General features: G+C 42.0%; 1 protein-coding gene across 4 annotated transcripts in view; it reads left to right on the forward strand.

Moving 5' to 3' along the window:
• The first annotated feature begins 770 nt into the window (after positions 1 to 770).
• RNASEH2B (ribonuclease H2 subunit B) overlaps positions 771 to 13477 on the forward strand; it is a 302074-nt gene continuing 289367 nt past the window's right edge. For all 4 annotated transcript variants that reach the window (XR_004178704.1, XM_031655848.1, XM_031655853.1 and 1 more), the window contains exon 1: positions 771 to 1201. Coding sequence is in view for 3 of the 4 variants with exons in the window: in XM_031655848.1 (XP_031511708.1) it covers positions 1138 to 1201 (64 nt within the window). In the remaining variant the exon portion in view is untranslated. The remainder of the gene's footprint in view (positions 1202 to 13477) is intronic.

The following is a 13477-nucleotide window of genomic DNA, read 5'->3' on the forward strand; positions in this document are numbered from 1 at the left end:
AGTGCAGTGGTGGGATCTCGGTTTACTGCAACCTCCATCTCCTGGGTTCAAGTGATCCTTGTGCCTCAGTCTCCCTACGTAGTAGTTGGGATTACAGATGTGTACCACCACACCCAACTAATTTTGTATTTTCAGTAGAGACGGGGTTTCACCATGTTGGTTAGGCTGGTCTCGAGCTCCTGACCTCAGGCGATCCGCCTGCCTTGGCCTCCCAAAGAGCTGGGATTACAGGCCTGAGCCTCTGCGCCTGGCCCATGCTTTTCTCTAAAGTATGAAAGGAATATGTACTTTCTTCTTAAAACCCATGTACCAAACAAACATCACTTTTCAATTAAAATGTTATTTTTAAAAGTTTAAACCCCCAAATTTCGTGGTTCTAACTTTTTAAATAAATGTCTAAATTTTTACCTCATTACAGCGTTCTCCAAAACAACAAATTCATATTCTGAGCCTAAAACTGTGCACCTCTTTTAGTGATGAGGACGGAGTCCAAATTGAGGACATCCCTTATAACTCACAATGCACATATATTCTGACATCAATAGCAACATAGAATGCAACTGATGACCAATATATATTCACAAATAATTGAGGACCATGCCTAAGAGTTGGATTCGGATTCCGACGTGACTGCTAATGTCCCTAACACGGACTAGCTCCAGGAGAGTCCCCCGGCCCTGGGGGTGTGGCGGGCGTCACCCGTTGTCCGGGCCCACACCACGCAGACCCAGTCCTAGCTCGCTCGCTAGACCACGGAGGGCCGCTGGGTGCAGCGACAGAGCGCGGGGCCCCGACGACCCCGCCCCGCGCCGCGTCACTCGGCGCCCTGCGGCGCGCTGTGAGCACCTACCACTAGCGGAGCTGCAAGGGAGAGGCCGCGGCCCCTTCCAGTTGCCGGCGGCCCTGCGCCGGCATTCAGAGCGCCTCGCCTGGCGCTAAATTTAAACACGTAACACCAGCAGCAGGCTGGTCCCGGAAACGAAACGAAACTCGGCCCCCGGGCCTCCTCCCGGGCGCTGCCGGTCCCTCAGCGCGCCGCGCCACCCGGAACAGACCCTTCTCCCGCCATTTTCGGCGGGGCTGGGAGACTGAGGCCCGCAGCGCTGGGCCTGCGGCGCCCCGGAAGAGGCGGGCGGCATGGCCGCCGGCGCGGACTGCGGGGACGGGGTTGGCGCCCGGCAGCACGTGTTCCTGGTTCCAGGTAAACACGCGCGCCCGGGCGGCGGGGACTGCCCAAGAGCTGGTGAAGCGGCACGCCACCCCGGGCGCGCTGCCCCCCACCGCGGCAACTCCCATTCCCCGGCCTGGCGCGGGATGGGATTCTCTCTGGGACAGCTGGCCCCGCATCTTGGTCACACGTCATAGCAAACCGCGGTTTTCAAACCCGGAAGCGCCGAAAAGGACCGAGCGTGTTTCCTGGGCCCTGATCCCCGGTAGCTCGGGTGGGCGGGTGGAAGCCGACTCAGCCTGCGGGGAGCCACGCGGGTTCGGGGTCATAGGTGCGCTGCGGGCCCCGGAGGTTTCTGCCCTTGGTGTTCCCCACCTGGCAGCTGGTCCTGCTTCTGTGATCCTACTGGGTTGGAACCAGGGATCCAGTAGGCTCGAAGTGGCCCCAGACGGTGCGCCGTTTTAACAAGAAAGCAGAGGGACAGGCCTGCGGTGGCGAGGCAGGAGGGAAGCGGGATGGGAGTCGCTGTTAGGCCAAGGGTGGTTCAAAGCGACTCAGCAGGATAATGACCACAGGAGTGCTGGAGCCGGGCCTTTCAGCCCCCGTGTGAATGATGACCGGCCATCCAGGACATGCGAGGGCTTGAGACAATGGACAGCCAGTGCCACACAAGGAAGGATCGATTAAATGATACAGTTAAAAGAATTTGGCCTACGGAATGCAAGCCAGAAAGTTTTGATCTTTTTATATATGTAAAACATTGGAAAAAAGGAAAATCTCCTGTTCCCTGTATTAAATTTTGAGTTTAGCTCAGCAAATGCAGCGTGTTCGTTGCCTAAATATAGTCTGATACCAATATTCTTTCCCAGGAATTCAGAGTTTTATGATGGTTATTGAAAATGTTTACATGACAGGCTGTGAAGAATATTTTTTGCCTCTAAAAAATATATATAAAGTGTACGAATTTTACGTATGCAACTCATTGAACTTTTCATACGTATACATCACCCTAGTAACCATCCCCCAGTTCGAGATGTAGACTGTTTCCACTAGGTCCTTATGCCTATTCTTAGATAGCCCCAGGAACCTCTATGCTGACCTTTGTCACCAGAGGTTACTTTTGCCTGTTTGGATAAGAGTGTACCCCTTTGTGTCTGGCTTCTTTCACGCCGAAAGTTTCATCCATGGTTTGTGAAATTCATTCATGTTGTAGCAGTTGTTTGGTTGGTTAGTTTTTTCATTGCTACTTCTGTTTAATTGTATGAATATCCAAACTATCTGCCCTACTGTGGATGAACATTTGAATTGTTTCCAGTTTGCACTATTACAAGTTACACTTCTCAGAGCATTCCTTTAGGCAGCTTTTGGTAGACATAGGCACTCATATCTCCAGGGTGTATACCCTGGAGTGGAATGGCTGGTTCTAAGTACTTGCGTGTAGAGCTGTAGTTGACACTGTTAAATGGTTTTCCAAAGTGGTTATACTGATTTATATTCCCACAAGCAGTGTATGAGAGTTCCCATTGCTGCACATCTTCAGTAAAGACGTTTGGGTGGTAAAACAGCCAATGCAAAATTCAGAATTTTGACAATCTCGCAAAGGACTACCCGTATACATGCTTTTCATTAGAAAAATCATCCTTCTCACTTTGTCACTTCAAGACAATTAGATTTTCAGGGTAGGAACTCTAATCATTCTTTCAGAATCAAGTGCATTATTATTATTCAGATATACACATAGCTGATGATAATTTGAGCTTCTTATTTTGTTGTTCTGTTTCATCAGTATTGACATCGTCGTTTTAAAAGTGTTTGTGTCCTTATTGTATTAAACACAAAACCCTCAAAAGAATTAAATATTGATTGTATCCCTGAAAAATGTAGGTTTTAATATATCTACTGCTGGGTTGTGAGAAGAGTTTCTGTTGAGTTTCTGTTCAAAGCTGAGATCTACTGTGACCTTTTAAGGCATTGGCGGAGGCTGAGCAGCTGTTGGGAACTGCTAGAAAGAGCTGTGTGGTCAGGCGGGCAGGAACTCTTAACAGTTAAAAACTTGGGCTGCCAGCTCCTGCAATTCTTCCTTCTGGCCTTTAGTGCCACCTGCAGGCTCTGAGGGTACAACACGGTTTAATAGCGACTGCAGTGCAACAGTAGTTCTCAAACTTGAAGGCATCACTCACCTAGGGAGGTGGGCCTCAGCCCCCACAGGTTCTGGTTCAGTAGGTCCTGGGCTGGGGCCAGAGAATGTGCATTGGTAACAAGTTCCCAGGAGATGTTGATGCTGCTTGTCCGGAAATCTCGGCCCCACCCCAGGAACCACTGCAGTAAAGACTTTGGGAACTAGATTGGGATATAGGAATGACCAGCCTCATGTTTGGCCCTCTTTGTGGTGGGCCACACTTTAAATGGTCAGGGAAGTGCATGTAAGTGCAGAGTATGAGGTTCATCTTCCCAGTTGTCTTTTCCAGAAGGTGAGAAATCAGCCTGCTTAGTTACACATTTGGGAGTTGGAAACGATATGCCCTCGGCTGAGGGAGCACCATACCCCAGTAAAGTTGGGCCCTTAATAAAGAAACCAAAGATTATTAAACATTTTTCAAAAGTATTTGGTGGAGGCGGCCTGTATTCGGTTTTAGAAAACTTGGGATCTGAAGAACTTACTCTGTGTACTGGAAAGTGAGCACATGAACCCACAGGCCGACAGAACTTTAAAGGGATTTATCCATGAGACAAGGGTAAAGCTGCCTAACCTTGCAATGATACATTTTTTCAACATTTAATTCATGCTGTTCATCGAGTTGCCTGCCACAGCACTGTGTTATATCTTGAAGGATATATTTAAATGTTTGGTTTAGGTATGTTGCCTCTAGTTTTCCATTTGTTTGGAGAAGCTGACTATCTCAGATAAACAAATCTGGGACTTGGAAGAGATACTTGTGAGATATTCAGACTTGGGACGTTGGTTTTCATAGGCTGGTGAAGACAGAACCGTTTCCCATTTCAGCAAAGGCAAGCATTTCTTTTAGTTGGGGTTGTCTTAAATGTTTCTGTAAAATGGCCTGGGAATACTACCCTGTTTGCAGTTTTAATTTCTATAAGAGGCCATTAACATCTTTACTTTTTGGAAAGTAGTATAAGTTTCTATCCCTCATTTTCTGCCCTAAAAGTAAATGTTTGAGTCATATTTTTAATATTTTTCTTAAGTCAATTTTTCTTGTTAATGCTAGTAAGTTGGGATGTACCCAGGTGTGAGAGGTCACCTAATTCACTGTGTATAGAAGACTGCATTTATTGCTATTGGGGGCTGAACAGTTAATTGGGTTCATCTCCAAGGAAATGTTAATTGGGAAACCCTAACATTGTGTATGAAAAAAAAAAGAAGAAGAAAAATCATTTCAGGCCTATTAAAACAAAACTCATTTGGGTTTACTTAGGCTGATTAAAATGTTCCTTAAACAGCTCCCTGATTAAACAGTCCTGAGGTGAAACTGGACCTCAACTCAGATTTTCAGTTAGAAACAAGTTTTGCAATAAAGTTATCCCCCTTTATTTCATGAATATATATGTTAAAAAGTATTTTAGGAAAGATTGCACTTATTATTTATTTCCCCACAGAAAGCAGTTTCTTGGAGGTAGAGGATGGATTGCTTTTTGGGAGATAAGAATCACTGTCTACCTTAGACATTTCAAATACAATAACAGCTTTTTATGTGAGGCATCGTGATAATCACAAATGATTATGCCAGAGCTGTCTCTCCAAGTGGAATGCAAAAATAGATGTGGAAGGATTGTATAAATTCGTGCATTAGAACTATGTTCTAATTAAAGGATTTAAAAAATAAATTTAAAAGGAAAAACTAATTTTCTTAATGATGGAGAAAAATTTATTTCTGATTATAGTCTTGAAGCTTTTTTTTTTTTTTTTTTTTTTTTAATCCACCAACTGGCATAATTGTAGCTTTTTATAAGTCCAAAGAAATGCCTCTTGTTTTGGGGGAGAAAAAAAAGTAAAGATTTAAAGTGTATGGCAAAGGAAGAATGACTATAGATTTAACTGACTTTTCAGTGACACTAAAAAAACACTCTTTTCTCTTCTTTACCTAATGGCACATGGTTAATCTTAGAAGAAAAACTTAGCAGGATTTTTGTTCTTTGTCAAAACGGTATGTATGTATATGTTTGTGTTTAGAAATACACCTGAGGGCCAAAAGCTTCCTTATTTTCAGAAGAGATGAACTTCACTTGGCAAATGATGGAGAACCTGGCCAGTTCAAGTGCTGATTTTAGACAACCTCAGAATAGTTAAGCTCACCTTTTTGGAAGATGTGTCATTTACCAAATAGTCTACTGCAGGCAGTCAGCAATGCAGGAGTCTCAGAGTTTTCCAGCATAGAGCGTGTTTAACATTTTCCACATGAATCCTCAGTCTGGTTTTGTTTTTGCAAAATGTTTTTTGGTGGAACCCAACTGACCTTTCTCAGATGGCCACTGGATCCGCCCCCCTCGCTATCTATCTGAGCACGTTCTGAAGTGGATGGACTTCAGTTGCTAGTTGGTGTAATCAGGCTGTTTCCAGGGTCTGATCTTGTCCTTTTAGTAATTGTTCCAAAATACTTGGGATATTTATGAATAAGAACTCATGACTCCCACGTATTTATTCTCCAGGTCAGAAAAAAATATATTCATTAAAGGAAAGCAAGCAGTGTTCATGATTTTTTATTTGAGTAACAGAATAGGGACTGCATGGATTCTTCCACATCCTCTGAGCTTTAACTGTGATGCTAAAAAACAAACAACTCAGTCAGTGTGCTCCAAAGCCTCGCTATAATGACACACACTTAAAAGCCAGATTTATGCTATTTATTAGCTCTGTGTCCTTGGACGGTTTACCTCCTCACTATAAAGCCTCACTTTCATTATCTCTACAGTGGGGAGAACAATACCAGTCTCGTGGGGTTGTTATCTGTGGTTTGAGTTACTCATAAGATTTCTTACACCTCAGGCTTTTAGCCCTGGGCCTCGGACAGAGTAGATATTTCAATAAATATTTACTGAACGAATAAAAGTCTCACATTCCATTTCTTCCTGCAATGTCTTTGCTTATTCTGCTTTTTCCTCCCCTTCTACTTCTATCCAAATTCTACCCTTTCCTCAAGGTTCTGTTCAACTTTATTTTCCACAAAGCTAAGCCATTTGCTCCAGCTCAACTTCTCTGTCTTGACTTTGTGTCTGCCTGGAATCCTGCCTGCTCTTCACTTTATCTACCTGGCAAATTCCTACTTATCCTTTAAACCCAGCTCAAGTATCACCTCTACCAGGAAGCCTTCCCATGGGTCTCTCCTCTTGTTACTGCCCAGGTTCATGGTACCTCTTTGACCACCTACACATTTCATCATGATTATTCATTTAAGTGCCATTTTTATGTAAATATGTGTTGAACACCTAATACATGCCAGGAGCTAGAGCGAGTCCAAGTGTGTTCTCTCCCTGAATGGCCATTTCACTTCTCAGTGTGGGCACCTCAGCCTTCAGCTTAGAGCAGAACCTCCAAACAGTAGACCATGTCACGTAGGATTTCCAGGCCTTTGTTCGGCGCTACCTTTATGACTTCCTTGTCTAAAGATGACTGTTTGCTAAAGCAGAATGGGCCACCCCGTGGCAAGGGGATGTAAGGGATTTGGGGCTACATGTTCTGGTCTCTGTTTCATTATCTCTCCCCGAAACAACTAAGCTGGAGACTGGCTGAGGTCTCCCCAGTCAGTGCTGACTCCTCCGAGGGCCTGGGTCTCAGCATTTGGTGAGGCTCTCCTGCATGCTCGGCTGCCTTTGCCTCATTGTTTTTCAAGTTTTGTGTTGTTGTTGTTGCCCTTTTAACCAGTTAACTCTACATTTACACGTTTTTCTCCTAGAGTTTTTTTTTTTAATAACTTTAAATAATTAGAATAGTAATACTTAACCCAGTATAGAAATTGTAGTAATACAGGAAAAATAATAAAGAATAAAATAATTTGTCCATCATCCTGCCACCCAAAATAAAAATTTTGGAGATTCTTATTTCCAGTCTTTTCATGTTGTTTATATTACAAAATGAATTCCAGTGTTGTTAAATTTTTTTTCTTATTTTTCTATTTTTGCCTTTATTTCATTGTTTACTCTTACTACTTATTTAATGTAACACTAAAACACTCAGGGAGATTGGGGTTACATAAAAGTTTATATAGTGCTGTTCTACATAAAATCGGAGACAGACAGTTCAGTTGATTTAATAGAGGTAGGGGCTGTTTTTTGTCTCTTGATTTTGATAAGGACAGAAACTTACACAGTGATATGAACCAAGTTGACAAAAAGAATTTGTATTTTAGGCTTTGAACATTGAAGAGGTGTATTACTTATTGCTTCACACAGTAGACAGTACATATTTGGAATGGGTTATCTTTGAAAGTGGATAAAGATTGAAAATACAAATAGGTGCAAAATAGGTAAAGATACATTTACAGAGCTATGTTGGACACAATGGCAAACTAGGATGTTTCAGAAGTCATTCAAAGCAGGTTGCATTTTTGAGGACAACCATAGCCTCCTGCAAACATCCCTTGGTGTGCTTTCCTGAAAGTGGATACTGGTTTGAATAGCCTGTGAGTCTGCCTTAGTATGGAAATTGCCATTTTTTAATATGGGATCAATGCACCTGGGTTGTGTGTTACAAAACCAGACTTGAACTTCTGTGGGAGTTCCTTAGCAGGTTCACATCTTCCCAGGAAGGAGCAGGGGTGGTGGCGTGGGGGAGAGCATAGGACATCTGGCCCTAGGGTGTTGCAGCAGGGGGAGTCCAGGGTTTCTGCCTGAGTGTTAACTTCCTCTTCTCAAACCGACTTCCTCCATTTAGTGGAAAACTGGTTTCACATGATTCCCAAGCCTCAGATCCCCTGGTGTCTGCTGGGAGGGGCCTCTTCTCTTAGTTCCAGTTTGAAACCTTTCAAAACAGCCTCTGACCAGTCCTGCTATGGTCACTTGCAGTCCCACCCTCCACCTGCAACCTGTTACTTCAGTAATCACATACCTACTGTAACCAGGGAGGGCAGGCTTCACTGTAAGCACAAGGTGCGAGAGGAGGACAAAGTGGGCACTTGAGGATAAAGAGTGCTTTTCTGGAAGAAGGAAAGGATCCAGGATAGACAGCAGAGGAACTAGCTACCACGTCATTCACCAGTGGGACTCTGAGCTCTGGCCAGAAACCTCAGTGGGACTCGTGAGCTGTCTTGCCTACGGCCAGCATTAGGGGTTTCTCAGTTGCTGGTTGTCTCTTTGACTGACTTGTATATAGATATGGCAGAGGTTTATTTGTATGGAGAATTGAGTTCTAGCTGTAACTTATACTTGCCTTCATTTAGTCAAAGTTTGTATAATTTTTAGGAAGCCTAGCTTCTAGGTCTGCATCTTCTAGCTGTTATAACTTTGCAAAACACTTTCATATAATTGTGTTTGACCCTCTTGATGACCTTGGGAAGCAGTTAAGGCAAGCTTTATTATCACCATTTTGCACATCGGGAAACCAAGACTCAGAGAAGTCAAATAATCTGTCAACATACAATAGAAATCCAGTGGCAGAGACTGTCAACTCTCTCAAGTCCTTTTCCAGGACTCCTGCATGTGCCAGAGGCCACTCTGCTGACTGAATAATGATACCTCACCACTGTGGGAGAGGCCAGAGGACCAGGAAAGGCTGGTCTCAAACTGCTCTCAGTTTGATGACTGGGGACTAGATATAGCTCCTTCCCTGGAACCAAACCTGATTGCTCTCAGTCCCCCCAGTCAGGTCTGTCTTTTCTAGCATTCCAGAATTTTTCCTGCTTCCCACATAGTTCATGCTCCATCTCAATATGTTTGCTGGTCTTTGTAGCTCTGAGTTGGCTGTGAACCTGAATTTTTTTACTAGCTTCTTCAGTGCACAGGTCATTCCTAGAAATATGGTTGTTGATAGGGACAGCCCTGAAAGAATGGAGATTTTGTCTTCTGTGGTCCTGCTGAAGGCTAGTTTTCTAATTTTTTTTTTTTCCAAAGTTTCAAAAGAAAGTTATGCTTAGAGGAACCTATTACTTCAGTAATCACATAATTTTCCTGGTGTATGTCTCTCTTGCTTTCTTGGTTGCCTCTTGTAGTCTTTGAAGAAACAAAGAGCTTCAAAGCCAGGAAAATGACCCAGATGTCTTTGACAGCAGTGCTGATGTTTTGGGAAGGGAAGGCATATAGCTATTACTGAAATTAGTGTTCCTGGAAGCTGCAAGTTACTTGAAAATTATGCTGATTTGTCTTGCATGCATCGTATTTGTGTCCTACCAAAGTGTTTCCAAGGAAGTATCTGGCAAACAGGCAGGAGGGTGCCAGGGGTCGGGGGAAGGGGAGGATCTGAATATGTTCTGATGGCTGAAGTCTAAAGAAAATGAACTGGAACCTATTTAGGACGTAGTATTGCATAAGCATGAGAGTGATAATCTCATCTCTCTTTTTCTTTTTTCTATTGGATCTTCTTAAGAAACCTGAATAGCCTTGATATGGTATCTAAAAATAAAGTGAATGGTGCTTTGATGTCTGTACTTTCTCCTCTATGTAACAGTGGGTGTATGTTTCTCAGAGCTTATCTCCTATGTGCCAAAAATCAGACAGGCTCGGGAACAAATGTCCATTGATTCCAAGTCATAAGAACAATTGGCAAAAATCACTTGTCTTTTGTCTTTGAACTTTAAATGCAGTGAAAAAAACTTGTCTTAACCAAGAGAGGGATAAGAAAGAGCTGCCAAGTTTGACAAACCTGCTTGATAAATAACTTCATATCAACTGTACAACAACCTGTACTGTATAGTCTGTAGATGAAAAATCATGTACCATTTTGGCTTATACAATACTTTGTGACTAACTTTAAAAAATACAGAATGGTTAAGTCTGTGCATTGATACGTGCTGTGTAACCTAATTTTTAAGCATTAAAATGTCACAGATATCTGGGGGTGGTGGGGAGAAGTATATACATCTATGTATAGAATATTGTAAACTCTAATAGGAAGATCAGTTTTCTTTTCTTGCCATTGGTCAAATGTTTCATCTGTTTTTGTCACTAGGTGTTTCTTATATCCCACAACCAGTTTATCTCCCTTTATCCTTCTTATATGGATTTTTGGATCCCACCCCTTTCTCTTTTTAGCTTTCCCAGCTCTCCCTCCTTTCTCTTGCTTCTGCCCCATGGCTGGGTCTACTGACTGGATTACAGTAGCTGGATTGCAGCTGATTAGATGACTCTGCTAGTTTTTGAGGATGAGGAGGACAGGACAAGAGAGGGAAAGTTTTAAATGTTTACATCATAGGAGAATAGTCATGTCAGGATCATTGTGTTTCCAAGCTGCAGTTTGTGCTTTTTAAGTTAAGAGGTATGGGACTTCAGATTAAGAGTTTCTTTACAGTATTATAGTTTAAAACGTTGGCTCTGGATAATAGTTGACTGAGTTTAAATCCTGGCTCTATAGTTGACTTGCACTCTGACCTTCAGGCAAGTTTTTCATCCAAAAAAGTGGAAATTAATATGGCACTTATTATGTGACCAATATAAAGGACTTAAACAGTGCCTGGTAGACAGTAAATGGCCAATACATATTAGCTGTTATTTTTGATTTTACATTCATTAGACACAGTTGTCTCTCTGTCACTAGTATGTTTTCTTTAAAGTACAGATGTCAGGAAAGTAGCAATCAGAGATTCCTTGTTTGTTGAGGGTGTTTTGTTTTGTTTTGTTTTGTTTTGACAGAGTCTCGCTCTGTCACCCAGGCTGGAGTGCAGTGGCGTGATCTCAACTCACTGTAACTTCTGCCTCCTGGGTTCAAGCGATTCTTATCAAGCGATTCTCATGCCTCAGCCTCCCAAGTAGCTGGGATTACGGGCATGTGCCACCACACCCGGCTAATTTTTGTATTTTTAGTAGAGATGGAGTTTCACCATATTGGCCGGGCTGGTCTCTTAACTGCTGGACTCAAGTGATCTGCCCATCTCAGCCTTTCAAAGTACTGGGATTACAAGTGTGAGCCACCGTGCCCAGCCTGTGGAAGTATTTAGATCAGGATAGTAAAGAGATGGAAGATTTGCTGCCAGAGTTAATGGTGACCAGTGGGACATACAATTGAATCTTTACAGAGAATATAGAGACCATGAGAATAACTATTGTGGAATCAGTTACTTTTAAGGAACCAGAGGGGCAGAGCTTGAGATAATTGGGAAGTTTAACATATTATTAAACCTAAAATGGCCAGCAAAACCGATAGCTGCTTCTCAGTTGTCTGAGTTTTTTCTTTTTTTGTGAAAATACTTTTTTAGCCAGCACGACTATATCATCTCTTAGATAAAAGAGTAAAAAAAGACAAAGTGTATAGCTACTCTTTTAAAAATAGAGTTGGAAGCATAGTTTTGGAAGAAGGTGTCTCATATGAGTAAATTTTCTAGACAAGTGAAATTTGGCTCTTTTAGTATCAAAACTCGCTTTCATAATTTCTTATTGAGTTTTTTCTAAAACTGAACAATTCATTTATGTTATCTTTATTGAGTATATCTCATGTGCCAGAAACACCGCTGGGAATTTACATTATCTTGATTTTTACATATAAAATGCATTGTGTTCTGGCTTTTAAACAAGATACGCTGGTTCTAATTTAATATTTTCTTGGAAGACTAATTGTTAAGCCCTTATGTAACTCTGTGCTTAGATTTTGTGACTTTTATATTTTGATCTTATTATTCCCTACATGTTCCTGACTTTTTCCACGTAGTTGAAGGAAGGGAAACTGATTGTTAATTGATTGCTTATTATGTGTTCTAGGCACTTTCACATACATTTCATTTCAATCTAACAGAAACATGTAAAATTATTATTATTATACCCATTGTATAGATGAAATAACTGAACCACAGAGAAGTTGAGTATCTTGCACAGAGTCACACTGCTGAGTCAGAAGAGAAACTGAGATTGGAGTATGAACCCATCTGACTCTGGGTCCAATGTTCTTTCTATGCTGACATCATTGAAGAAATAGACATAAGTTAAAAGTAGGTTTATAGATCATGACCCTTCCTCACACTCACTCTCTCTTTTCTAATTCTTTCCCATTACTCTAAAAGCAGAGTTTTCTTCTCTAATTAATTTAGCTATTCTTCACCCGTGCTAGATGCAAGTAAAATATAGCAGAAGTTAGAAAAAGGATGGAGCTTCCAAACCTGTTGGGTGAGAAGCTGGTCCATGAAATGATCCAGGATTTTCTTAGAGTAAATGGAAACTCTTTAACTTTGATAGCGTTAATTTATAGTTACAAGTAATTTTGTATGCCTAATACCAGGTATAGACTAAGGAATTTATCAGAAATATTATAGTAAATGAACTCTTTTTTCTCATACCAAGTCTTCAAAGTTCAGTTAGGGTAAATCCACCCTCCCATAAAAGCAATGAAAAAACTGGCAAAGATAGCGAAAAGCAACTTTTTCAGAACCCCTGAAATTAGCCAAAGGCTTCCAACAGTTTGAGAAGTGTTTATTCAAGAAAATCTTCTGAATCTTATTAGGAACAGCAGGGTTTGTGGGATTGTAACTTGAACTACTCCCATTTCCTCTCCTCAGCTCTGCAGTAGCCTTGAAAACCAGCAGTCTTGCAAACACGGTACTTGTAAAAACCAACAGCCTTCAACCATTGGATAGGATAGGCCTAGATGGAAGATCCTCAAGAAGTCCCATTCCCAGAGCATTGTCCCTATTTGACTTTTCTCACAGCTCCTTGGAAAAGTCTCATTTGCAGGGCATAGTTGTTATTTGACCTACCTTGGAGCTCAGAGCTTGCTCTGTTCCCACAGAGCCCTATCTTCAGGGTATTTGTCAAAAACAATCAGTGACAATCGTTTAATATTGTAGCTTCTGAGGGGTCAATACTAGTTGCGCAAATAAAAACCTGGCCAAAAACTTAAGGGTAAGATATGAGGAACAAGATGTACACAGAGGCTTTAAAAAACTCTGTCATATTCCTAGGAGATTAGAAGGCTACACACATATGCAGGGCTATGTGCATGCTCAGAAGGACCTGAGAGGGCCTCAGTGTCTCACCTCTGACTGACCATGAGGTCCTGAGAAAGCAATAAATACAAGCTAAAGCAGAAGATTAAAGTGCCCAAGTGTTGAAAGTATGCCTCAACCTACACACACAGCACCGCTCAGCAAAGATTGGATCACTTATTGGTTCACAGCATCAGCTAACCACTAAGCTAACTAAACAGAGACATCAGTGGCT

Source organism: Papio anubis, chromosome 15, assembly GCF_008728515.1.
Source record: "Papio anubis isolate 15944 chromosome 15, Panubis1.0, whole genome shotgun sequence".
In the NCBI taxonomy this organism is placed as follows: domain Eukaryota; kingdom Metazoa; phylum Chordata; class Mammalia; order Primates; family Cercopithecidae; genus Papio; species Papio anubis.